General features: G+C 58.5%; 1 protein-coding gene across 11 annotated transcripts in view; it reads right to left on the bottom strand.

Annotated features, from left to right (window-relative positions):
• Positions 1-3,931: 3,931 nt before the first annotated feature.
• TSPAN11 (tetraspanin 11) overlaps positions 3,932-26,386 on the bottom strand; it is a 65,845-nt gene continuing 43,390 nt past the window's right edge. The window contains exons 4-9 of one of the 11 annotated variants that reach the window (XM_073222478.1): positions 20,776-20,850; positions 19,259-19,363; positions 16,480-16,638; positions 16,029-16,115; positions 15,763-15,877; positions 3,932-6,275 (exon numbers count right to left, since the gene is read on the bottom strand). In XM_073222478.1, the coding sequence (XP_073078579.1) occupies positions 6,055-6,275; positions 15,763-15,877; positions 16,029-16,115; positions 16,480-16,638; positions 19,259-19,363; positions 20,776-20,850 (762 nt within the window). In that variant the 3' untranslated portion in view covers positions 3,932-6,054. Of the gene's footprint in view, positions 9,268-15,762; positions 15,878-16,028; positions 16,150-16,479; positions 16,639-19,258; positions 19,364-20,775; positions 20,851-26,386 lie in introns of all 11 variants that reach the window. The other 10 variants (XM_073222479.1, XM_073222483.1, XR_012125439.1 and 7 more) reach the window with 10 other exon arrangements.

Raw genomic sequence — 26,386 nt, 5'->3', positions numbered from 1 at the left:
GCAAGGAAGGAGAGAGGCATTTAGAACCACGAGCCTGCTGATTTTGCCACCTCACCACACAGTGTCTCCCAGCCTCCTTGGTTGGGGCTCTGGCTTGTGGATTTTCCTTGGCTGTCACAGCCACAGGGACAAGTCACAGGTGGGAGAAATTGGACACCCTCACCCTGGCCATCATGGCACCACACAGACTGGGCTGGGGGTTGGCACAAAGGATGTGCAGTGCGGGCCTGGCACTGGCAAGGGGTCTCTAAACCTGTGTGTGGGTAGGGCTGTCCCCCCCTCCTCAACAGAGTGGGGCTGGCACACACTCATCCCAACTCCTCCCCGTCCTGCAGCGCTGTGTCCTGAAGCCTCAAGAGATTGAGGAGTATGAGGCACCCCTCTGCTAGATCCAGCCAGAACGGGGCCTCTGAGAACCTGCACAGAGAGATGTATGTGGCCAGAAGACCACACGGCTGAGGGGCCAGGGGGTGGCTATGGCCAAGGGACGGGCGGCCATCATCCACTGAGGGCCTGTGGCATCAGAAGAATGTGGGTGGAAACCACTTCCTCTGTGCCTGTTGCTCTCGCTCCTGCCCCCCAGCCTGAGGCCACACCCTCTAGGATGCCCGCCGGGTCCCTTGCTGTCTGCACCACGGCCAGGGGACACACTGGCCACCCGGTCAGCACTGGGCTCCAGTCAAAGGAGCTAAGCCATGAAAGGCAGGAGGGATGTTCCTGCCAGGGCAGGGCTGGACATCTTTCCTCCTGGGGACTTGTAATGACTAGGCCAGAGCCTTCTGGAATGGGGGCTGGGCTCTTCAGCCCATGGGAGGGGATGGCTAAGATGGGTCTGGGGGCCCCTCGTTAGCTCCCGCATCCTGGTGCGATGTGGGGCTGCCTCCCACTCAGTAAAGGGCACTTGGGAAAGGAAGGTCTGTGAGCAGAAGCTGAACAGGCTTGGTGCCTGAATGAGAACTGCCTCCAAATGGCCAAAGCCAGGGCTTGCCAAGACAAGATGTTTGTTCACACAGACTCACTGAATACTACTAACCTGTGCCAGCACCCAGGACACTGGTGGCCTCTGTGCTCACAGCCACCAGTCCGATGGGGACCACAGCAGAGCACACAGGATTGCAGCCCAGTGCTGTGACTGACACAGACCCCACTGTGGGCGGGGGGTTGGGGGCGCTTGCTGGCGAAGCTGAGAACTGAAGACAGAGGGAAGGACGTCGGGAGAGGTGGCAGCTACCCAATCCCAACCTGGTAGGCCAGGGTGAGGAATCTGAACTTTAAGCTAAGAGCAACAGGAGGCCACTGAGAGGCCTGGAGCTGAGTGTGACCAGCTCAGCTCTGCCCGAGAATGCTCACCCTGGCTGCGGCAAGGAGAATATGTACAGGGTGGGGAGCTGGGGGGACCCCAGGGAGAGGCTTTTTGGTGGTTAGGTGAGAGGGTATGGAGCTCGCAGGGATATGGGGTGGAGAAAAAGCGTTCTTGCCATTCATCCAGCATGATGTCCGTCACCCTAGACAGGCAATTATTTGCACCAAGTGGAAGGTGAGTGAGTGTTTTCTGGGCTTGGTGCTCAGATGTAGGAGATGGCCAGGGGCCAGCATGGTGTAATTAATTCCCTCATTTTGTACTGAGCTTCACAGCTTTCAGGATGCTTTCATATTCATTACCCAGGGTCCTCCTGACCACAACTATTCTATCAGCTGTCACCATGCCTGAAATTCCATGGTTAGAGAGGGACCACGTCTGGGTAGGAGGAGCACTAGTTTGAGAGATGGAGGCCCCAGTTAAGTTCCTGCTCTGCATTCAGTGTCCACGTGAGCCTTGGGTAGTCCCTGAACTTGTCTTCATCATCTGCAAAATGAGGATAATACCGATTTTACAGATGTGCTTCAAGGACCAAAAAAAGGCATGTGTGCAAAGATGCCCAGCTTATTTCTGGACCAAGGCAAGTGCTTGGCAAGACGCTGGTCAAATCTGGGTCCTCAGGAGTCCTCAATGATGGAACCCCAAGGAAGAGCACCCACCTAGCTGGAAGCTGGGGATGCAGGAGTGTGGTTTGGAAGCAGGAGCCGGGATATGGGGCACAGGAAGCCATCGAGAGGAGATGTGTGGGCTGGTGGGCAGGCAAGCCTCGCCCATACATCAGCTTTGCTCTAGGCTGGCCCAGCAACATTCAGTAATCCACAGAAGTGAGAATGGAGTCAGATTAAAATAACGTCATTTTGGACACAAAAATATCGGCATTGCAATGGTCCCTTTTTAAAGCATTCAGCGCAGACTGGCAGGCTAGTGATTCAGCCTTCTCGTTTTTGCTGAATTTAATGGCAGCTGTAGAGATGGCCTTTTTTGTCTTTCTAAACTAACAAAAAGAATAGTGACACCCTGTGGGGCCATGCTTGGGCCAGGCGCTCGGATCGCAGCTGCCCCCTGGACTCTCTCCTCTGTGGCCCACAGACTTCCTGATAGTGGAGTGCCCGCTGGGGTAAACCTAGGATGCCGCTATTTCCTTCAGTGTCCCTTTATGCAGAGGAGAGCAGGGAGCCAGTACAGGGGGGGCACAGGGGGTGCTGGGGCTGGGCCTGGTAGGCAGAGTGTTTGCCCAGACATTTTTCTTCTGGTTTAGCCCTGGCATAAAGCAGGGCCAATCCAACCTGAGGCTGAGGTGAGCCCGTGTTCCCTTATTTAATGGCAGCACGAATTGCCCTTGGGCTCCTTCCCCCCGTTCCAGCTCTCCCCTGAATTCCTGGAATCTCACTATATTTCTTTTCTCTCAAAAGAGACCCCAGTTCCTGAATGGACTCAGCTTTCTTATTTACTGGTGCGCCACTAGGGGAGAGCATGCTGAATTTGATCTCTGGTCCCCAACTTGTCCTCTAAGCCCCAGTGCATCAGCTACCTTCAGTATTTCAGTGGCATGTGGGGACTGTTCTGGCCGGCCTGGCTGTGCCCTCAGTGTAGTGACATTGTTTTGCACCCTGCTGATGGAAAGGGCCGGGTTCAAGCTTTACCCACTGCCCCCTTCACCCCTGGCCTGATCCAAATGACCCCCATGTGTCCCTCCTAAGTCACCGTGAGGCCTGATTTCCTCAGGTCTGAAGCAGAAGGGGAAGTAGGGGTTTCTTGTGTATTTGTTTTTAAGAAGAAAGTAAGTGGAATGTCCTTGGCTTTTGGTCCCCGTGTCTCCCTCCACCCCTGCCGACAACCTCTCTGTTCTCAGCAGGGGAGAGGGCATGGGAACCAGGGCCCACCTCAGACCAGCCCACCTTCCGCTGGCATGGCAAGAAGTGGGGGCCAAGAAGCAGCATCAGCACGTGCTGGGATGTAGTGGCAGCTGGCAGGCCAGCTAGTGGCCACCAGGGGGCAGCTTCACAAAGGCTTCTTGCTGCCCACCCACCTGACCAGGCCATCTGCTACCAGCGGGACCAGCAGTGACAACCACCCACTGCACTGCTGGCATGCAGCAGGGAGTGGCTGGAGGGGCTTGTATCTACCGGGGCACGTGTGTGTGTACAAGTGTTACACTCATGCTCAGTGGTGTGGAGGTAAGCAGATGTTTGGGTCCAACAAGACAGATGACCTCGGATGTGCCCAGACTGGGTTCATTCCCCTACTAGCCAAGTCACTGGAGGGCTCCCGCTGTGAGTGTTCAGTGAAGGACCTTGACAGAGGGGATCAGGGGGACATAGGAGAGCTGGCCAAGGAATGTAGACCCCCCTGCGAGTGGTACCCACCCGGGTACTTCCCTAGGGAGGTCATTCTGCTTATGCTGCAAAGCAGCCAGCCACTTCAGGCCCTCACCAGGTGGGAGCTCGCCCCCAGCCCGGTCCCTCCATCCTGGGACCCCAGGAGCCCAGCTCTCCCAGGTACTCTGCAGGCTCCCCCACTGACCCCAGCCCCGCTGCTCTAAACAGAACAGTGAGTGAAACAGAATGAGCGGTTCATGTCATCAAAGACAAAGATTTACTTCCTTTCAGCTCAGACTGGGCAAGCTGGTGTCCTCGGCTCCTCCAAGTCGTAAGATTGAAGTCCTTCTGCATTGGGATGAAGTATCCCACTCAGTCTGGGATGGGGACACACCAGCCGGTCCAGGCGGAGAAATGCTATCACCCCAGATGGTAGTGGAAGTGTGTGTCTCAGCTTGAAACACACAGCTGGAAGCCTGATGGTAGCTGGGCAGCCCCCTGCTCCCCTCTCCCTACCCTGCACCCACCAGGGCCCGCACAGGCCCACGCCCGCGGCAGGACGAGCAAGCGCAGGCTCCTTAGCAGAGGCTGGCTGTGCATCACCACGAGGGGTGTGGGGAAATTGCAGACCGAAGGCAGAGAGAGAGCTTTGGGAGGAGCACAGCTCAGGCCTACTGGCTTGAGCCCCGCCCTTGCCCGCAGCCAGGGGCCGAGGGGACTCATAGGCGGCAGGTCAGTTCAAACAAGAGAGGAGTAAGCGGCCCGAGTCAGTGTGGCTGTGGGCCTCCCGGTAGGGCTCCCGGTCTGTCCTGCTGCCCGTGACTAGTGTCTGCTTCAGATGCAGAGTGGGCAAAACACACGTGATGAACCATAGCCTGAGATTCCCCTGAGGAGGAGAAACACCGGCGGCAGGTGGTCCGAGGCACAATTCCTTTATTACCCTGCCAGCTGGCACACAGGCTGTTGCTCTGCAGCCGGCTGAGGGGCAGGTACAGGCGCCCGTTTCTCCCTCTGCAGGAGGTGAGGGCAGGCTGTCACTCTAGAATGGCCACGGCCGGCTGGTTCCAGGAGCCCGTCTGCCCTCACTAATCCCGGGCCACCTGGAGTCGTTAGGGCACCTGCGTGGGCGCCTCAGGTGCATGAGCAGGGGGGTGGGGGCATGGGGGCTGGGAGTGGAGTACAGGGCTGGGCACATGCTGGCCTAGAAAATGGGGACAAAGAGGGAGTGGAGTTCCCCCAAGGCACACAGCTGGTGGGGCAATGGGGCTGTGAGTGTGACGCGTCCCCTGCTGGGAAGAGGACCTGTGTGCCTGGCCTCCCAGCCAAGGGCAGAGACCACTCAGTGGGCAGGGCAGGCGCTGCCAGGGGGCCCCACAGGAGGGGTGCCTTCCGGGCTGGCTGGGGGCTGCCTGCTGCAGTGATGCCCACGCCACCCTGTCACAGAGAACAGAGTGGGGCTCCAGCTGGACACCCTGAGGGCCTCTGGGGCCTGGGGTTGTGACAGAAAGGAAGGTGGCCAAGGTCCTCCTTTGAGCCATGGCCCAGGGTAGTGGTTCTCAAAGTGTGGCTCCAGGGCCAGCAGCAGCTGCACCGGGAACTTGCTAGAAACCCAAGTTGCTGGCCCTGCCCTTTGGAAATGAAGCTCTGGAGTGGCTCCAGTGTCTGTGTTGGGAAGCCTCCAGATGACCCGATGCAGCTCAAGGCTGAGAACCTCTGTTAGATATCATCATTAGCATCCTCTGCAAATATGGGCACCACCCAGTGGTGACACAGAAGTCGGGTTTTCTCCTTAGCCAGTCACACTGCCCTCCCCACCCACTCCCTGTCTCTCCCCAGGCCCAAGGTGGCCCGTAAGTAAGTATAGAGCACATTTTCAAGGCTGATGGTGGGCTGGTGATGAAAAGGACTCAGTTCACTTCCTCCACTGCAAACCCCTGAAGCCACCTTCAGAATGTGACCTGGAGGGGCAGATTCAAGACCCTAAACTGGCTGCAGGGCATGAGGGTCCTGTGGGGGGGGCCACATTCCCCCTACCTCCTTGGGGCTGTGTCAGGCCCTTCCAGGTCCAAACGTCTATGGCTGTGCACAGGGTAAGTGGCCTGATGACATTCTCACTTGAGATCCGAGATAGCTCACACGATGCCCACCCAGAGCCTCAGCCCTACAGTACAGGGAGGGAAAGAGAGCAGGTCAGCCTCACTGCCCCAGGACGCCTCCCTGCTGCCCAGGGCGGCTCTGTGGGCACATGTAACCCAAGGTTTGCTGGGACCCCACATGGGGCAGGGACAGGAGATGCTGGACCCTTGCCAGCCCCCCATGCCCACAGTCGGCCATCTCGACACAGGCACAAGAGTCCATGCCACTTGTGGATTCTGATCACAGGTCTAGTTTGCCCTCTCTTGGTAGTGGCATTGGCTTCTGAGATGATGGGCCCCTCTGCCAGGAGGGTCCAGTTGTCAGCCTGGAGGAAGCAGACTTCTCTGTTGACGGCCAGTGGGCAGGGTGCCGGGCCAAGTGGACAGTTCTGTCTAGGCTAGGAAGGGGTGCTGGGCTGCTGCTCTCCACGATGGCCCCGAGGGACGTGTTGTTCCTGACAGCTTGTAACAGAGATGGAGAACCGTGGGACACTGAGGAGAGGGGGTTCCGGCCCAGCTTCCCTGGTTCCATTGGGCTGGAGTGGCCTGGCAGCAGCCATTGCTACCAACTGGCAAACCTCTGAGCTGCTCTTAATCTCCTTGTCAATACCATGGGGGAATAATACCCACCATTGCCACCACTATGAGATAATGCACTTATGTGACTAACACACCGTGAGCACACAGTAGGCCTCCAGTAAACACAGGGCCCAGGACACTCCCATGCGGCTGTCCCTGAGGCGCCCTTAGAGTTGGGGCCAGGCTGTTGGAGAGGGAGAGAAGAATGATCACAAACATCTTAAAAAGGCCTTTCCCCTCACCAAGGGCCAAGGTTCATTCCTCTCCCCAAACACACGTCACCTGAGGGCAGGGGGTGTGTGGCCCTCTCAGTGGCTGCCCCTGTGAGCTGAGGGGACGAAGGGCAGTTTGGTGAGGGAGGGAAAGGCCAGGCTGGGGTGACCTCACTGCATGGTTTTCCAGCACCTCCTGGCTCCTCTACAAAATGCCACCTTCTTTTCTGGACTTCTGTGTGCAGGGCCTTTTGCTCACACAGGACAAATCACAGCTTCCAACAGGTGTGCCCTGCTCTCCCTACAAGGAACTCGGATGGTGGCAGCCTCCAGGCAGGGGCCTGAGCACAGATACGCACCCTTGAAGGCAAGAGGCCCTGCCCCACTGGGGTCAGCAACCGCAGCTCCGACCCCAGCCCTTTGTGTGCCCTGGGTGGAGCCTGCCATATCCTGGGCCTGTTTCCTGTAACCCTGTCTCACCTCCCAGGCTATTGGCTTGAACAAGGAGGTCACAGTCCCCCGAGCTCCGCCTGTTCTCTCACTCCATGCGGCTTGGACCAGCCATCCTCCAGTAACTGGGCGGGACGACGCTGGGGCAGCATCTCAGCTAATCCTGTGCTCTGCCGGCCGATGCATCTATACTCTGCACTTTCTAAGATTTTCTGGGGTGGTGGTTGGAGGGGGAGGGCCAGGGCAGCCAAGTCAGACTCTCCTGTGCCTCCACCAGGACACGACTGTGCAAGTGACACCCACCCACCACACTGTACCCATCTCCACCAGACCCTCACCAGGGCCACAGCACCTCCCTGCCCATCGCTGCCTCCCTTGCACCCCGAGGCAGAAAGAACACAGCTTTCAGCCCTCATTTGGTAAGACTTGCTGGCCTGATGTTCAGCCCTGAAGAGAGCTTGGGAGTCAGTCATTTTCTGATTATCTGCACGGATCCCAGAGAGTTGGAGGGCAGCAAAGATAATCACACCATCATTTCTTTTGACCTTGGTGCAGTTTGAAATTGCAGAATCCACCTTGGCAGCCACAGGGCCCTCTAGGGAGAGCTGATAAGCCAGCAAGGGCTCTGAGAGTCCCTGGAGAATCCCCTGGATAGGGGAAGCAATCTGCCCAGCAAGCTGGTCTTCCCTCTGTGCATGTGGGTAATCCCTGTTCTGAGGGTCACAGCTGACTAAAGCTGAGGGCTGTGTTGGGGACAGCAGAGAGAACACTTTACCCAGGACTGACCCAGGTCAACAGGAGCTGTGTTTATCATACCGGGGCCTGGAATGAGTTGGGGGGCATGGTGTGACCTTTCTTGGTCTTAGCTTTGCAAGGGGCCACCCTCTCACGAGTGGGACACAAGAGGGTCCCCAGGATGGGAAGCACAGGACCTGGGAGGTGGAGAAGCCGTGTATAGGGTTCTCAGGTTCTGAGCTGCCCACCTGTCATAGCCATTTGGAGGAGGGAACCTCTGGCTTCTCAGCTGATACATGTTTCTCTGGAAAACTGCCAGCATTTTTACTCTGCATTTTCTAGCCTTTTCTTTCTGTTCTCCCTTGTATTTGGGAAGTTCTCCTGAAAATTCACTACCTAATTCAGAGATACAATAAAGAACGAAAGGGAGGGACTGTCTCCACTCTGGGAAGCATGTAATCCTGCCCTAGAGGCAACATGGTGGTGGTCACGGGTGGGAGTGTGGGCCCAGGAAAAGTGAGCTTTAGGGCAGAGCGCCCCCTAGCAGCTTCGCCTTCCCAGTGGCTTCAGCTTTGCAGGGTCTGCAATTTATCTAATTAGGGAAGATTTTTACTTTTACCAATGTTAAGAGTTGAAGATTGGTAAAAACCTGGCACTCCTGAGAGTCAGGCCACAGACAGGAGATTGCCGAGGGGCATCTTACAGCAGACTGGGGCTTGGGGCTGCGGTCTCCCAGGGGCACCTCTCCCAGGGAAGGCCTCCAGATGGGGTGCAAGGTCCTGGGGCTGCATGCGCTGGTGTACCGGCACCACCGCCTTGCGCCCACCCTGGCCACTGCATGGGCCTACCACCGCCAGGCCCTACAGTAAGGAACCAGGCCATCAGGACACTGCTTTCCAGGTGAGAAGGTGTGGGGGACAGGCAGATCAAAAGGCTGGGTTTTCTGGGGACACTGCCACCCCAAACTGCCCCACTCCAAGGCATTTCCCAGAGAGGAGGGGAAAGCACACCAAGCAGAGGCAGGAGGGGGTGCTCAGCCCGGTGGGGATCACGTGCCGGGTGTAGGGTCCTGGAAGGGTCAATGTTTTTAGCCCTTCATTCTGGTTCAGAAGCTGGGAGGGGCAGAAGGCCAGTCCTCACCCTCCTATGGTCCCCGCGAGCTCCGTGCCTGCAAGGGGCTCGGCTGCCACCGGACACAGCAGCGAGCACTCAGCGGTGGGTGGAGCGCCCAGGGTCCCTGGCCTGGCTGAGACCAGGAGCCCTGGCTCAGGCACTTGTTGGGTGTGGAGGGCTGGGCACAGAGTAGAAAGCATCTCTCAGAGTTTCTTGGCGAGCTGATGCCGAGTATGCAGGCCTGGTGGGTGGGATTTGAGCATCTGTCCTTACAGGGGGCGCTTGGAGGGGCATGAGGTTGGCCACTAGTAAAAGTGCAGCTGGAGCCTCTGGTGCAAGCAGCAGGTGAGGACCATCCCACAGATCTGCCAGGGGGAGAGAGCAGAGGGGTGGAGTGAAATCAAGCCCCACGAAGCTGCTGGTGCGCCGTGCCCTAAGGCAGGGTTCGCCCACTTGAGGGTGCACGTGGGCCCTTTGGCAAAGGGCAGATTCCTACTCAGGAGGTCTGGGGTGGGACCCAGGATTCTGTATTCGTAACAAGCTCCCAGGTGATGCTGGGTGGAGGCGGGGACAAGCCTTGAGAGTCACCTGCGGCCCTGCATACAGCAGGTTATTCTGCAGGCCTGGAAGTGGGTCCGAGCTTTTGCATTTCTCATGAGCTCCCAGTCCCTGCTGCTGGTCTGTGGTGCTAGATCTACTCCAGAGGTGTTCCGCTTTACTGGTAATATCTCCACCCCTCACTGCTGTGTGAAGCAGTCTTTCTTTAGGAGAGTCTGTCTGCATCCTGCTGCTCTCAGACTCCGGAGCACAGTCAAGGTCCCTAGTCGAGTCTATGGCTGACTGGGGGAAACTGAGGCCCTGAGGGCAGCACCCAGCACTGTCACCAGCTCATCCTGTGAACCAGCCTAGAACGTGGCACCAGGCTCAGGCCCTAGGAGCCTGCCCGCCAGCCCCGCTGTCGCACCCACTCACTGAGCAGGGAGGGCTGGAGCCTCCTGCCCCCTCTCCAAACACAGGGGCCTGTTATTTCCCTGCCCTGCCCTTCACCTGCCTCCTCCTTCCTTCCCCCACCCCCAATCCCGTCCTCTCCTCCCTCCCACCCAAGGAGACACCGAGACAAGCCGACGAGGATGCGTCCAGACGAGGAGGCCCAGGACCGTGATCATGCTCCTGATAATGATGCCACCGGGTCCTGACTCCTGCCCACAGGAGAGGGGCACTGTTAGGGCAGCCTCACAACTGTCCTTTGCACACAGGCAAAAGTGGGGTCCCCACATATGGCAAACATGCCCCATCTTTCCCAAATGTTCCCAGGAGCTGTCGCTGACCTGATAGTGCCAGGGCACCTCTGATGCGCACAGAGCTGGGCCAAGGACAGGCCAGAGAAGACGCCTACAGGCCGGGAGCATGCGGTTTCTCTTTGCAAGGCTAACCTAAGGCGGTAGCAGGGGCGGGGGGCCCTTTGCCCTCCCTCCCTCCTGTCCACCCCCGTGTGGGAGGACGGGGGAGCAAGGGGACACAGCTTTCAGCTTTTAGATGTGGTGCTAAAAGCAGTGCTAATCCATCCTGGGGACACAGACCCACAAGCTGAAAGGCAGCTTAAGAGGCGATCTTGTCTCCGACTGGCTTTCAGCAGACGGCCCTTCCAGCCATTCCGCCCAGGCATCATGCAGCTTTCCCTCTTCCCTGACCCACCTTGCGGTTTGATAAATTGTCCTATAGATCTTTCTGATTCTTGGTAAAGGGGAGGCCAGATGGGAACACCTGGACCAACTCAGACCTGTAGCCACATCTCCTACAGTGTAACATGGCAGGCTGAGGACCCAGGGAGAGCTGAGCCCCCAGCAAGTGCACTTTGGTATAAATTGAGAGGTCCCAGGGTGCCTCCTGGGAACCCCAGTGAGGGTAGAGGTGAGTGGGAGAACCTCATCAGTGCATGTACACACATACACACCTGATACATGCAGAGGGGTCAAGGATGTGCTCATCAACATGTGTGCACATGTATGCACACGAGCACACAGACCGATGAGGGCAGGCAGCACGGTGACCCGCAGGGCTCTGCCACCACCAGCCCCGCTTCTCTATCCATGAAACTCTGTGTTGGGGGAGGGGGTTTGGGAAGCAAAGGACCAGGAACCAAGAGACCTGGGTACCAGTTCAGGATGTGAGACCCTCGGTAAGTCACCTCTCTGGGTCTCAACTTTCTGATCTGTAAAATGAGGTGAGCACGCATGCCACCCGGCTTCATGTAGAGGGGTAACGGGCTCTAACATCAGATCCCTGCATGGGCAGTGGCCAGCATGGGGTGAGCAGAGAAAACACACAAGTTGACAGCAGGAGCAGATGGCAGGGGGTCAGGACGCGCTGCTGGGCCCAGCCTGCATGGGACCTGGGGTGCAGTGCCCTCTGCGAGCAGGCTGCCTGGATGCAGCAGTAACCACAGATGGGGCATTTTGAGCAGGGAGGCCGGCATGCTTTCAGCTTATTCTGAGGGTTTCAGGCCAGCACCTGGCTGTCATCAAGAGCAGCAAGGAAGGGCCAGGGAGGTCCCAGAAAGCCATTCCAATATGATCTTTCAGTTTCCCTTTTAATGACCTGCTGATGCTAATCTCAGCTGTCCTGTGAGTTTTCTGGGCTCTGCAATGTTTCCAAGCTACAGCGTGGGAATGTCAGGATGGGACTGGGAATGGGTTAATTTCTATTTGGTGCTGTGTGACCTTGGGTACAATTTATCTTTCTCTGAGGCTCAAATCCCCTCTACCAATAGGAAAACCTCTAGTCTGTTCACTGGCCCACAGCATTCCCTGGTGAGATTCTTTAAAAAAGGTAGGATGACAGGACCATCACCACAGCACTCAGCTGGGCCTGCACCCCGAGCCTTTGAGGGGATGGGAAGTGGCTCCCCAGGGCCCTCAGAATAAGACCCTTCCTCCCCATTGGCCAGCCAGGGCATTGTACATATAATTCCCTCATCCTGGCATTCTTCCCCTTCCTGCTTCTCCCTGTCAAACACTTCAAGACTTAAGTATATGTCACTTCCTTCAGGAAGCCTTTCCTGACTGCCCATGACTGGTCAGGGTCCCCATATGCTCCCCCAAAGCCCAGGCTCACACTAACACAGAGCCTATGACTGCACGAGGCTCCCTGTGTTCTGTGTGCCTCCTCCCCTCAGGTGAAAGCCCCCGGAGGGAAGGCCCCACCTCCTACCCACTGGTACGGCCCCAGCACTGGGCATGGTGCCTGGCACACGGCAGCTCTCCTGACAAGAGCGCTTGCCCTTTGGCCCCTCTACACGGCCTCTGGGTGGCAGCCTCCTAGATTCTGTGTGTGAGCAGGGCAGCAGGAGAAAGGAGCTGAGCCGCAACATCCTTTTTAGATAGAGGTTTCCCAGACAGAATATGCTAGAAGTTGCTTGCAAAATTACCTCAAAGTGGAGTGCATCTAGGGTCCACCACAAAAGGGGAGCTGATGTAGAGCCAGGAGACCTGGGGTTGGGGTCCCCGCCAGCTCCACTATGGTGGCCTTGTGACTATATCCCTAGGCTTGCTGTCCTCAGGCGTGTGTGAGTAGGGTGGGCCCGAGTGCACACTCAGTCACCTGGAGGCCTTTACAAAATGCGCGCACAGGCCTCATCCAGACAATCTCAGCCGAAATCTGTGCAGATGGGGCCTGAGCAATGGTGTTTTAAACCTGATTCTAAGGTGCAGCCAGGGCTGAGAGCACTGCCTTAGGTGATTGGTAAGGTCCTTCCAGGACTAAGAGTCTATGGTCTGGGGGTACCTCAAGACCCCAGTTATTAATTTCAGATCTGAAAATCCAGTGTAGTGAGTTTTACAACCTAGATGGATGGAGGGGCCCTGCAGGCTCTTGCTACAGGTGCACCCCCAGGATGTTACAACCAGGGTGGGAGGGGCCTGCAGCCTATCAGTGCAGGACTGCCCCTCAGTCCCTGCTGGACCCCAACCTCTGCTCCAGCATGCAGCATGGAGGGTTTAGGCCCCACAGGGACTGCCCTGGACAATCCCACAGAGTCCGGCAGCTCCCCAACCTGCCTCCTTGTAAATCCCACCCCTGCCCCTACCTGGAGCCTCCCAGGAGCCTCCCTGCCCCACCCCCCGGGTGTTGAGAGACTGGGATGGCATGGTCTCCTCCCCGGCTCCTGAGCTCCCCCCCAGCTGACTCCCAGGCCCCCCACAGCTGGGCTGCTCATGTGGGCCAGTGTTTCTGTGGCTGCACATGGGGGTCAAAGCTTTACAAGCACATTGTGCCTGGGTGCCAGCCTCGGACAACGTCATCTCACTGTGCTGGGCGCAGTCTAGCCTCGGGCAGTTTTAAAGCTTAGCAGGTGACCCCAACGGGCTGCTGAGGTTGAGGCCCCCTGCCCTGGAGGCCCTGGGGAGATCCTGCCTCCTTCCCCCAGCATGGTCATCCAGCCTGCCACGACCTCCCCTGACCATATCAGTGGTCGGACCACACATCCACAAGGCAACAAGCGACATGCTGCTGAACACATCTGCCTTAATGTGTTGTGGAGTCACTGAGGCGAGATCGCTACCAAAACATCATGGGACATTAAAGCTAGAAGCTTCCTGAGTGGGGTTACACTAGGCTTATCTCCAGGCCCACCCCGTTTCTATCAGATCAGCCCGCCTTCACGTTTAGTACACTGGGCTCCTATGTGAGATTTCCATCCATAAGAGAGTGATGCTGCTTAGAAAAAGGGCTTAAAAAAATCCAACGCCTCCATTTTACAGGTAAGGAAACAGAGGCTCAGAGAGGAAATGTGACTTTCCCAAGATCACACAGGGAGATGGGAGCTGTGTCTGGGATTTGGGTCCTGTGACTTTTGAGATGTCCTCCAGTCCTGAGGATGAGGGAACTATGATATCAACATGGCCTTGGGGATTTCTGAAGTGCCAGGCGGGGTGTGTGTGGGAGGATGACTGTGAGCATGGGGACGGACAGGCCTGAGCCCTTTCTGAAGGCTGGCAGCCCCTGGACTTGGCCGCTTAGTTCCAGCAGGGGCCAGCAGAGGGAGCTGTAACCCGAGGCCCGGGGCTGCTGGGCCAGCCTCAGCGCGATGGAGGCGGGAAACTGGGTGAAGGGCAGGGGTCCGTGGCGGTGGCCACCTGAGGCTGTCTGAGGGACACTAGGAGCAACTGCACAGTGGGCTGTGGGGGACTGAGACTTCATGGCTATGGCTGGGGCTGTGTGGGGACCATGTGGGCCTGCAGGTACCCTGCCCAAGACCCCGGCCTACTCAGAATTACTTCTACAGCCACACAGGCTCCACCTTGGCCTTAGGCCCGTGGAATTGACAGGCCCCTCCCAGCCCTTGACCTCCCAGCTCTTGTCTTTGGCTTCTACAGGCTCTCAAGGCCAGAGAGAATCATGAAGTGGATGCGGAGTGCTGCCCAGGCCTGGCCAGAGTCCTTGCAGAGCAGCCCAACCTGCAGCGGAGAGGTTTCTGGAAACCTCAGCTGAGCCAGGAGCTGGAGCACAGAAGCAGCCCGTTCCCCAGTTGTCACTGGGGTTCAGCCCATGGGGTAGGAGGAGGGGCTCTATTCAGGGCCCCTGGGGCTCCTGGCCCACCCACGAATGGAGGTGAAGGGTGCAGGCTGGTCTGGACAGAACTAGGGCTTTTTTGGGACAATATGGGCATGTGGAAATGAAAAAATAATGCTGGTACTACTTATTGAACACTGGCCATCTGCTCAGCAATGAGCCCAGGGGTTTACATGTGCGTTGCTAGTCCTCACAAGTCACCGAACTAGGTATAACCAGCCCCGTTTCACAAATGAGGAGCTGAGGTTCAGAGTGAAAGAACCAGCCCTAGGTTGTCTGTCCCCCTCCCGAGGGTCGGGCCCAGCGGGCGAGGCTGCAGCTGAGTCCTCGAGCACACAGACTGACGTGGGCAGGCAGCATGGTGACCCGCGGGGCTCTGCCGCCACCAGCCTGGTGTCTCTTTCCATGCAACTCTGTGTTGGGGGAAGCAAAGGACCAGGAACCAAGAGACCTGGGTGCCAGTTCAGGATGCGAGACCCTCGGTGAGTCACCTCTCTGGGTCTCAACTTCCTGATCTATGAAATGGGGAGAGCACCACTTCTTGTCTGGCCTGGTGGGCATCCGAGGAGAGCAAGCACCTGAAGCCACTCTGACGTCAACTGATGGCTGGCCAAGGGTAGCCTGAGTGTGCTGCACACCACCGTGTTCTTACTTAGCCCTCTCTGCATTTGGGGAAATGCTGCACACTTTGCAGATGAAGTTGAGGGGCAGGAAAATGAGTGCTCTCAGTGACACAGGAACGGAGGCAGGATCGGACCCAGGTCCTCTGCTGCCTGGGCCACGGCTCCTGTCACTTCCCTGGATGGGGCTCACCTTACCAGGGGTAGGAAGGGTGGGCAGGACTGAGCTCACTCCAGAACCCACTGGGCTAAAGCAGGAGTACTGGGTGAGGTGGGCACACAGGGTGTTTCTGCCCCAGCCCTCAAAGGTGCCCCTCCTGACTTCTCTGCTCTCAACCCTTGGGGAGAGCAGCCCATGAGCGTAACACTGACTCCCTGGATGGCGGTTTGGGGAGGGGCAGAGGGTGAAACAGAGTAAAGGCATTGCCCATCCTCAGAGCAGAGGTCTGGATGTGAACAGACATGCACACACACACATACACATACCTACATACAAAGGAATGGGTGCATGTACATGCACACACATACATGCATGCACAAGCACACTTAAACACATATACGTGCATACAATCCCTAGTATGATGCCTCGTGTGTGCAGACACACCCACAGACACAGCACAGCAGGCTGTGCACACACACCCCCGTGCACACACACAGGGTGCATACACATACCTGAGCCCACACATACTCCTGTCAGGTCTCTTACAAGTTCAAGTTGTCCCCCAGGCCCTTGGGCATTTCCTTCATAGTGTCTGGGGAAGAGAGTGACCACATGATTCAGCCTTGGCTGCAGAAGGAAGGGGACAGAAGAGGAGGAAGGGAGGGAGGGAGGGCAGGGCATGGGTGTGCAAAGGGGTGGTCACTTGAGACTCAGCCAACGGGAGGTGGGTTTGGAGCTCTCCTCGACAACTCCCTCCTAGTCCCCTGCTCCAGCTCACCTGCAGACAGGCCACCCCGAGGCCCACTGCCCCCATGAGCAGCAGGTGGTCGGCCAGGAACTGCTCCAGCTTGGTGATGCAGCCGCCCTGCAAGGGAACGCAGGTCACACCCACACCTTGGCTGGAAAGTGGGCAAGGGGGGAGGGGAAGGCTGGTGTGGCATGTGTCCGCCTCACTGAGGGATGATTGGGGCCTTGAAGGGTCTCACCCAGCCTTCCAATTGCCCACAGGCCCCGTGGGTGACCTGGGGGCTGCTGGGGGGCACACCACGATGTCCCGTGGCAGCTGTTTGCCCCCAGAGCTCTGTGGGACCCTTGGACGGCCCCACAGTTGTCCCACTGCCAATGCTGACCATGCTCTGCTTCCCCAGCCCATCCACCTGGGCCCGCCCCTCTGGGGAGCCTGGATGGCGGGGCCCTCGGTGTGCCTCAGCTGGAGCTTGGGCGCTCACCTCCACCTTGTAGATGTTGGAGGGGTGGGTCCGCTGGCCACAGTGAGTCACCACGGTCTTGCAGCAGCTGTCAGGCACCCGGCGGCCCTCGGCCTCCCTCGACAGGATGTAGGCACTATGCTGCCAGTCGGCTGAGCTGTTGCTTCCGCAGCACTTGAACTGCGGGAAGAGGAAGAGGCCGGAGGTGAGGAGCGTGTGCTGGACAATATCAACCCACCCCTATGGGTCTTCCCATGATTCTTCCCTTCCCCTGTTCTGACCAGGGAGCTGGTGTATCTGGGGCTCTTCTCTCCAGGCAGCTGCAGGAGCTGGCTGCAGGACACCTGTGCACCCCCTGGGATTTCTATCCACCAAGGACAGGAGGTTTGCTGGGTGTCCTGGGGGCAGGGAGGGCCTGTGAGAAGATGGCAGGGAGACAGATGTAGGTGGGTCCCTGAGAGAATGGTCTGTGCACCCGAGGGCAGGCCAAAACCGGGAGGCAGGACCCCAGGGATGGGAACACCGCCTCGTCAGAGGGCACCATTCAGGGCTCGAAGCCTCAGAGCCCCCAGATCTGCAGGAACACGGAGGGTGTCCCCACGGCCGCACTGCAGGCAGGTCAGTGTTGGCCAGAGGGGCTGATGGGAGTGCTGAGTAAGACGCACGGTCTCGTGCACCACTCCAGGGCAGGGATGCGCCTGCCCAGGTCACAGTTACCCAGCGGCAACACGGAACTAGTTACCCCTTGCCCTTCTAGGTCGGAGGATTGAGACACAAAGTACCTACACTACACAGACCACAGAATATGGTTGTTCTGAGGCTGTCTCTGGGGTGCGGGTGCACAGGTGGTGTGGGAGGTGCATTCAGTCCAGCTAACAAGGCTTTGTTAGGCCCCTGCTACGTGCCGGGAGTGAAGCTTTACTAGGCCCTACAATACAGTGGTGTGTTCCTGGCTTTCTGCAGCTGAGTAGCCTTAGTAGGAGAGACAGCCACAGCTGTGTGACACACAGGAGGAGGGCACTAACGGCTCTGCTGGTGGGTCAGGAAAGGTTCCAAAGGAAGAGGAGGAGCCCCAAGGTAGGACGGAACAGCACACAGAGCAGAGAACAGCATGGTGTGGCCAGGAGTCAGTGGGATTGTGCATCTGAGTGTCACCTGGACAGGTTATAAACCTCTCTGGGCTTTTTCTCTTGTGCAATGGGTCTAACAAAGTACCTGCAGGCCGGTCTGTTGTGAGGGCTGAAGGAGGCAGTGACTTGAGTAAAGCACTTAGGAGAGAGCCCTGCAGAGCAGGCAGTGAGAGACGCCCTCTACTGCTGTCATGGTGCTGTGAACACAGGCACAGGTGCCACTGACATGTGGGGTGTGGCCTGGAGGCCGGCTGGAAGCCACCGCCTTTCCTCACGTCTCTAACTGCTCTTGGCAGGTATGAGGACCTGTGTCCTTGTGCTCTGACACGGCCTTGGGAGAGGCACAGGGCTCCCAGCTATGCCCTTCCTCATGCTGTTCCCCATCCCCCCGGCCCCTCTTCTCCTCTCCCCCTGAGCAAGCCTGGCGCTCCTTCCTGAGCTCACCTGGCCCCCCAGCTGGCCTCCCAGCCCAGCTCTCCGAGCTAAGGCCCCCCACCCCAGCCCTGGCAGCAGTCACCTGGGGTGTGTTGGGGTCCTGAGTAGGGCCCCGAGGGCAGGCATTCTGGCAGTTCCACACGTGGGAGGCCCAAGTGCGCACTGAGCTCTGGACAGGGCTGACCAGCAGGGTGTGTGTGGGCTGAGCACCAGGGTGTGGGTGTGTGTGCACATGGGTGCCTTGGCCCCTGGACCAGAGGACAGGGGGGCCCTCCATCCAAAGCTACCCGGGTGCTGAGCCGGTCTTGGGGGAATAGGGCAGGTGCCTCCCAGCTGTGCTAGGATGTCTCTGGAGCTCAGGGACCCCCCTTTACCTCTACTTCCCTGGTCTTCTGGCACAGAGACTAATTCCCTGGGCCCAGAGTGGGGTCTGTGGATACAGGGGGGAGGAGAGACCATGGGCTGAGGGTGGGGTAGGGTGGCAGGAGAAGGGGCACTAGAGCGGGCAAGCAGGGCTGCCTCGGATTTTCAGAGGCAGAACCACAGGGTCCCGGAGCCTCACTGTCCAACACCTGTCTGTGATGGTGGAAATGCCCTAGATGTGTGTTGTCCAGTTTGGTGGCCACTAGCCACGTGTGGCTGCCAGGCACTAAAATGTGGCTATGTGACTGAGGAAATGCATTTTATATTTAACGTAAATGTAAATAGCTACCATATAGGACAGCACAGATCTGAGGTCTGTTTCCCCCTCCCAGACCACCTTTCTGTCCCATAGTGTTCTGCCCAGTGGCCCACAGCTGGAAAGTTCTGGCAGCAGCTTAACTGAAGTCTTGCTGCCTCTTACAGTTCACTTGAGAAGCCTCAGCTGTCAGCTCCTGCCGGAAGGAGCCCAGGCCAGGAGATGGAGTTCTTTCCCTGGTGCGGCCAGCTTCCCACCCCAGCTGGCGCAGGGTGGGGTGTGGAGGCAGAAGTCAGGGCAGCCGTGGCGGGGGCAAGGGCAGGGGAGGAGAAAGAGAGGACCAGGGCTCAGGAGCCACCTGCCCTGGCGGCGGGCCTGCTCCATGTGCGGTCATGCTGAGTGCTCACACGTGCCAAGGCTGCTGCATGACAGAGGTGGGCCAATGAAGACCAGAGAAGGCAAGCAACTTGCCCAGGGTCACACAGACAGCAAGGGACAGGGTCAAGGATTTGAACCGACGTCTGCACGGCCTTCAGCCCCCAGGGCAGGTGCTTACATCCTGCTGCAGACGGTCCACAGAGCTTGTGATCTCCGCGGCTCCTGGCTGCCCGTAGTTCTCAGCCAGCGTCCAGGCCAAGTGCTGCTTCAGCTCGTCACTCAGCTGAAGAGGGTGGAGAGGAAGGTGGCATCAGCTGGCCCAGCTGCCCCGATCCTGGTCCCCAGGCCCCCTCCAAAGCCACGTCAGCTAACTCTAGAGCACCATGGGCTGTGAACAGTGCCATGGCAGAGGTTTCCCCAGTGGTGTAGTGGGACTGCCACGGGGACACTGCACAGAGGCTGGAGCTCATGGGGATCATGCTGCAGAAGCTGGGCTGTGACCCCAGGCAGAGGAGGGAGGGGCCATCCTGAGAAGCAGGCTGTGGAGGGGAGGGTTCAGAGCTGGAGGCAGAGGCTGGAGAGGGAGGGGAGCGTTCAGAGCTGGAGGCAAGGAGGCTGGGGAGGAAGGGGAGGGTTCAGAGCTGAGGCAAGGAGGCTGGGGAAGGAGGGGAGGGTTCAGAGCTGGAGGCAGAGGCTAGAGAGGGAGGGGAGCGTTCAGAGCTGGAGGCAAGGAGGCTGGGGAGGAAGGGGAGGGTTCAGAGCTAGAGGGGAGGAGGCTGGGAAGGGAGAGGAGGGTTCAGAGCTGGAGGGGAGGAGGCTGGGGAAGGGAGGGGAGGGTTCAGAGCTGGAGGTAAGGAGGCTGGGGAGGGAGGGGAGTGTCCAGAGCTGGAGGTGAGGAGGCTGGGGAAGGGAGGGGAGGGTTCAGAGCTGGAGGCGAGGAGGCTGGGGAAGGGAGGGGAGGGTTCAGAGCTGGAGGCGAGGAGGCTGGGGAAGGGAGGGGAGGGTTCAGAGCTGGAGGTGAGGAGGCTGGGGAAGGGAGGGGAGGGTTCAGAGCTGGAGGCGAGGAGGCTGGGGAAGGGAGGGGAGGGTTCAGAGCTGGAGGCAAGGAGGCTGGGAAAGGGAGAACTCCAAACTGGAGGGAAGGTAGTGGTGAGGCTGGGCACAGGGTTGCTTTTCAGTATCTTTTTCATTTTGAGTAAGAGGCAATATTCAACATACATACAATCACAATCCTGTCGGCTCAGTCCCGAAGCCCCCAGCATAGTCGTCTGTCCCTACCAGTCGAGTATCGCCCTGGTCATGAACTCAAATCCCCAGTTCGGAGAGCACCCCGTGGGAGGGGACCCGACTGGCACTTCATCCTTGTCCTGTGCACGCGGGCAAGGCCTGGGGCTGCCTTCATGGTCTGGCACACGTCGCTGAGCCTCTCTCCGTGGAGGTCTGACATCGGATTCATCCTCTACCTAAGTGACCCCTCACCTCCCGTAGGAAGCCCCCACTCCCTGGCTCCCAGCACCAACAGATGAAGCAGAGAGTTGCTGGATGTGGGACCCAGAAGGGCTGTGTATGTCAGGGCTGGAGACGGGACGGCCCGGGCATGGCTGCTTCATCTCCTGCCCTGGACACCCTCCTCCCATGCTGCTGTCTCCTGCGGGCGCTCATGGAGAATGCCTAAGTGAGGACATGTCCACTCACCCTCTGGTAGTACATGTGGGCCAGGACCCCAGCCACCAGCTCAACAAGGAAGATCACCAGCAACAGGCAGAAATACTAGAACAAGGAGAGAAGGTGGTCACCATTGGGATGGGGCCTGGGTGGGCCTCTGTGACAAAGGTCTCCCCAGAGCAGTGGGGTGAGGCAAGCCCAGCACCACTCCATCCTCTCCTCTTCCCAGCAGCTCTGGGCATGCCCGCCTCTCCTGGCTGCAGGCACGGAGCCCCCACTCACCCCTTTACCCACTGGTCTGCTTTCAGTTTGTTAATCCACCCACCCAGCCAATATTTATTAAATACCTGCTATATGCCAGGTATCACAAGTCAGTCAGGTATTGCCCTCAAAGCTGTTGTTGGTGGGGGAACAGGTAAGTGAGTGGTTACAATGCTGTGTTGTAAATGCTACCAGGGGGCAAGCCCTAGAAACAATGGGAAGCCCCAGGTGGTGGAGGACAGTCAGAGAAGGCTTCCAGAGGGAGGTGACACCTGAGTGGCATCTCTAAGGATGAGATGGCAGGTGAAGGAGGGAGGCACATGCCAGGTGGAGGGGAGAGCACGTGGGAAGATGGAGCGTGCAATGAGCACAGAGCATCTGAGCTGGGGTTGTGGGGGCAGCAGATGTGGCTGAGGGTAGGGGCCCCATGGGGAGGGGTTTGGAGGCAGGAAGGTGGCACGGGGCCCTGGGTCTATAAACGGTATCACGTGGGATCCAGGTAAGCCAAGGCAGGAGGCTCACAGAGGTCTGCGGGTGGGCCCTCTCTGCCTGAGGATCCTCTGAGATACAGGGCCTGAGAACCCGAAGAATGAAAGGGGACCATCTGGGGCTTGGGCTTGAGTCCAGATTGTGCCACTTGCTGGCTCTGGTGGGCGGCCACTGGAGCCTTGATGTGGATTAGAAAAATGTGCTCCAAAGAGAAAATGTGGCTCAGCAAGTTGGGTGCATTGGACTTTAGGCTCCCCTGGTCCCCTGTACAGGACACAACCTCTGGGGCCGTATGTGGTGGCCATGCCAGTGGGACTGAGCCAGGGGATGGGGCTGGTAGCAGTGTCTGCCCAGCCTGAGAGGGTGAGAGGGCGCAAAGGGAGGGAGTTGTGCTTCCTAGGCCTGACCTGCTCCCGGAGCTCACGGCCACAGCCTGAGGGGAGCCAGGCTAGTCAGCCAGGATGGCTACTTGCCCAGGTCCGGATGTTAACTCTCCCACCAGACAGACAGCACGTCCCTCTCTGGGCTTACATCGGGCCCTCAGCTTCTCTGGCAGGGCTGCCTTCCTGATGGGAGTCTCACCTCCCCCAGCTCCCCACCACCCCAGACCAGCCCGCTGCAGTGCCTGAGGCTGGCTCCCTGCCCACAGGACCCTCCGGGCAGTGACTGCCAGGCACTCCCCAGACTTCCTGGGTGCAGCCCCCGATGTGTGGAGCACCCCCTGGTGGCTAGGAGGGCGATGCCTTGGCATTGTGCCACCTTCCTTCGGTGGGGTGGGAGGGACTCCTTGCTGCTCTGTCACCACTCTCAGCGGAAGTCACACACGGACGGTAGTGCGGAGGCCACGGCAGTGTCATGCTGCTCCCCGGGGAGCCACGGCCACAGCTGCTAGTGAAGCTGGGCTGGGGGAGGGTTCACAGGGAGAGAGCCTGGCCCACACGACCGATGGCAGGCCCAGCAGCACCTGCCAGCCCCATGATGCTTCGGGGGCCTCAAAGAGGCCTGCAACAGGCTATCCAACCTGACTAAGCAGCTGTCAGGAGTGGGGAAGGGCCTCTGAGAGGCAGGGCGCTGCCCACCACCGAGGGACTCCAGCTGTAAAGATGCCGTTTGTAGGGAAGTGAGGGCCAGGCTGGGACTCGGGGGATGAGCGTGGGGTGCCGGGGAGCCAAGCAGCTGGGCGCTGGTGGGCATGGGCACCGGCTCCAGGCTGCAGCCTCGGCGGCAGGAGGGCCACAGGTGTGTGACCACTTGGGTGGGGAAGGCCCTGAACCACAGCTCAGGTGCGGTGACCCTCGGAGGGCAGCGAAGGGTCCCACTCACTGGGATCCTCCTGCACAGAGGCCCGGGCAGCCCCGCTCGGCCGCGGGTGGCTAGAGTCGGTGAGAGGGCAGGCTGGTGTGGGGTGTTGCCCCATGAGACCGTGAGCTCTAATGGGCGCCTCGGAGCCTTTCACCTCTCCAAGCCTTCCTGGACCCCTCGGTGCAGCCTCATCACCCATTCCTCCTCCAGCACAGGCACTGTGCACCGCTGCCCCTTCCTCCTTACAGCTATCCAGACACAGGCCAAGCCTCCCGCTGTTCGCCTGCCTGAAATTCCAGTGCCTGCCTGCCCAACACCCAGCTCAGCCGCGGCCCCCACTAGTCCTCCTGGGCCCCCGGCCCTAGTGCTTCCAGTACTTCCTTAGCCTCCATCTCCAGGCCCCAGACACTCTGCTTCGTTCTGTGTCCCCTGACTGGACTCTGGTCTGCCCCCTTCACCCTGCCGGCCACACTGTTCCTCACACAGATCCCTTCACTGGGAGAGGGGCATACCTGCCCACTGCCCCGTAAAGGGTGCTGGGGCTTCAGGTGTGACCAGGCTGTCCCCCTAGAATGGCCATGAGCTTCTGGGGGACAGGGACCACAGCTGAAGTTCTGTGGGCTCTTCCTGAGTGCTTGGTACAGTGTGCCTGGTAAACATCCCTGACTACGGGCATGAATGCACACATGCCTGTGAGACAGTGGGGACTGCCCGGGACACGCTGACCCCACGCTTGGGGCAGGAGCTGGCCTTGCTCTGATCCATGGGGGCCACAGAAGTGTACCTTAATTTATACAGTGGTTCTCAGCCTGGCGCACAATTTGCCCCCAGGGCACATTTGGCGAAGCCTAGAAACATTGGGGGTTTGAGCCTGGCACCTAGTGGGCAAGGCCAGGGATGTGGCTGAAAGGCCACCAGTGCACGGGAGCTGCCTGACTGGAGGGCCCTTTGCACAGGAATGTGCTAACTCTAACCAGGAAGGACGGGTGCTCCTGCATGGCTTCAGCTCGATACTTCAGGACCCATGGCCCGCAGAGCACTGCTTGTCCGAGGAGCTCTGGGCGGGTCCCTGGGGACAATCTGTTGTCTGGAGCCTCCAGCTGCCCTAGTGAGCCCGGGAGGGGTGTGTTTGTGTAACAGGTTGACTCCAGGGAGCATAAAGAAGGTTCTGGAGGTAAATTTGCCTCCCTTAAATTTGGTTAGGTGTTGGTTTTGAATTACTAAAAGTCAACAAGAGACCCTCAGATACCCTGCGTGTAATCCGGAGGAGTCCTCTCTCAGAGTCGGGACTTCCTAGGCCTGTGCTGCCCTGCTCCTAGCTAACCGTGCAGTGAAGCCCACCATTCTCTTGAGGGGTTCCCAGAATTCCTGAGCTATGGCTTAGGAGGTGATGACCCAATGGGGGTGCACCAGCCTTGCTCCTCAGGAGCAGAGGAGATGCAGTTTTTCTATAGTGGGAGCAGTGGAAAGGCACCCCTTCCATCAAAAAATAAAACAATCCTTCCTTGGCAGAGTGAGAGCCTCATTCACTGCAGTGGCCCCAAGTGCACAATGGGAGCTCCAGGTGGTGGTGGCCAACATTTGCTGGCTCCTCTGGGGTGACAGCACCTGGGACACACTTCCTGTGGCTGCTCCCAGCCACCCGCGGAGGTCAGCCCAGCATTGCTCATCACGTTGCCATGTGAGTGTCAGCCTTCGCCTCCGTGTGTGGCAAGGCTAAGTAACTTGTCTAAGGCCACACAGCACCAGCATGGCTGAGTCTGGGACTGAACGCAGGGATCCGCGCAGCCGAAGCTGGACTGCTTGCCTGCTGTGCACCGTCGTCCCTGCTGGGTGGCTCATGGGAGGACGGAGGGGCTCACTGATCTCACAGAGGGTGGACTTGGCTGGCAGGGGAGGTACAGGTTGGCAGGGGAGGGACGAGAGTGTTCTGATGAGGAGACAAAGGGGACCCAGGGAACCTTCTCTGGGTGCAGGAGGCTCTCTCCCCGGCCCCACTCATCACCTAGCCCTCAGTGCCGGCAGGGCAGGCCAGGCATAGTCCTGGGGCGTCTCCTGCAGGCTGCCCTCCTCCACGAGGGGCCCTGCTGGCCAGGGTGCAGCGCTGGCTTCTGCCTGCCTGGCCCTGCTCCTTCACGCCTGCGCAGGGCTCACAGCCACAGGATCTAATGCCCACGTCTGCCCTGGCCCCCTGTGCTTTACTCAGCCCACCTTATTCCTGTCTCTGAGTCTAGTAACTGTCTGCACAAGCTTTGTGGCACTCCTGTGTACGTGCACAGCAGAGCCTGGGGCCTTTGCGCACTCCATGCCCGTGCCTGGGATTTGCTGCCCCAGCCATGCCTGTGCTGCTCAGCTGTTAGCTGTCAAGTCTCAGCGCGGGCAAGGCCTCCCCAAGTCCCCCTGAGCCAGTAGATCCTGGCCACAACCTCATTGCTGACAGCCTTCTTTCTGAACTGCTGTGGGCCTCATGGGCCTCGTGCTTTCCACTTCAGGCCTGATATTCTTTGACCCTCGTCTGCCCTCCCACTCTGACCTGCCTCTTGTTCCTGGGCACCTCAGTGTGAACTGAACCAACCCCACACCACCTGCTCCCCGACGTCTAGGCCGCTCTTATCTTTTTGACTGGCCTGTCCCTGCCTCCAGTCCTTCCAGAAGCCACCACCTGAGTCTTGGTCTGATAGAAACCAGTAATGAGAATTCCAAAGAAAGCTCTTACAGCCTCTGCCCTCCAGAAGAATGATGCCATTTCACATTACACAAAGCCAGCCCCCAAACACAGAAGGAACCCTTTGGTAAGCACAGAACGGGCCCCAAACATTCATCTCCCTGCTGGACCATCTACTAAAGTGTTTTTTTTCTTTAATTCTCTAATGGAACAGTTTGAACCAGGAGCAAAGCTGGCTGTTTTCTAAAACTGCAGATCCAAAACGAAGCTGGAACAGCATGGCACTCTCTGAACCAAACCAACACTTTCTTTAATGAGCAGCTCTGCGGGAACTATGCGGAGATATTTCTCATTGTGGCATTAAGGTGATTAATTAGACGTAGAGTCTTCAGAAGGACTTGCACTGCAGAGGGGCAAGCTGAGCCCCAGATAGAGTTTCTGGGGCAGGTTCACTGGTGTGTAGAGTGACACCAGCTGATGATGGCCTTGATGTAAGTTTAAAGAATTGAATACACTTGGGCTTTCAGAATTTTTCCACTGGACTGACTCTGCCACAAAGAAGGGGCTTCACCAAATCCCTCATCTTCTGTCCCCTCTGCCATTCTGCACAATCAAAGATGGAAACCGAACCAGACTGAGGCTTGGGGTCAAGGCAGGTGGGGACTGGTGTAGCGGTCCCAGCCTATTCTCAGAGCAGTGTGGCAACAGTAAGCGAATAATTGAGGTGCTGCCGAGGTTAAGTTGGAGGGAGGAGAGCCCAGCCTGCGGCTCCTGCCTGATGGTGGGTGACCACGGAGGCAGGCCACAGCGGGTCAGGGAACTCAGCACCACCAGGCCACACAGGAGAAGATGGAGCCAGCTGTTTAAGCAGCAATGACCTCAGGGCACATTACTTTCTGGCAATTAACCACCAGCTGGAGGCTG

The sequence above is a fragment of the Manis javanica genome, chromosome 15, assembly GCF_040802235.1.
Source record: "Manis javanica isolate MJ-LG chromosome 15, MJ_LKY, whole genome shotgun sequence".
NCBI lineage: Eukaryota > Metazoa > Chordata > Mammalia > Pholidota > Manidae > Manis > Manis javanica.
Note: the sequence above shows the minus strand (reverse complement) of the source record. Positions and strands in the feature narration are given on the sequence as shown.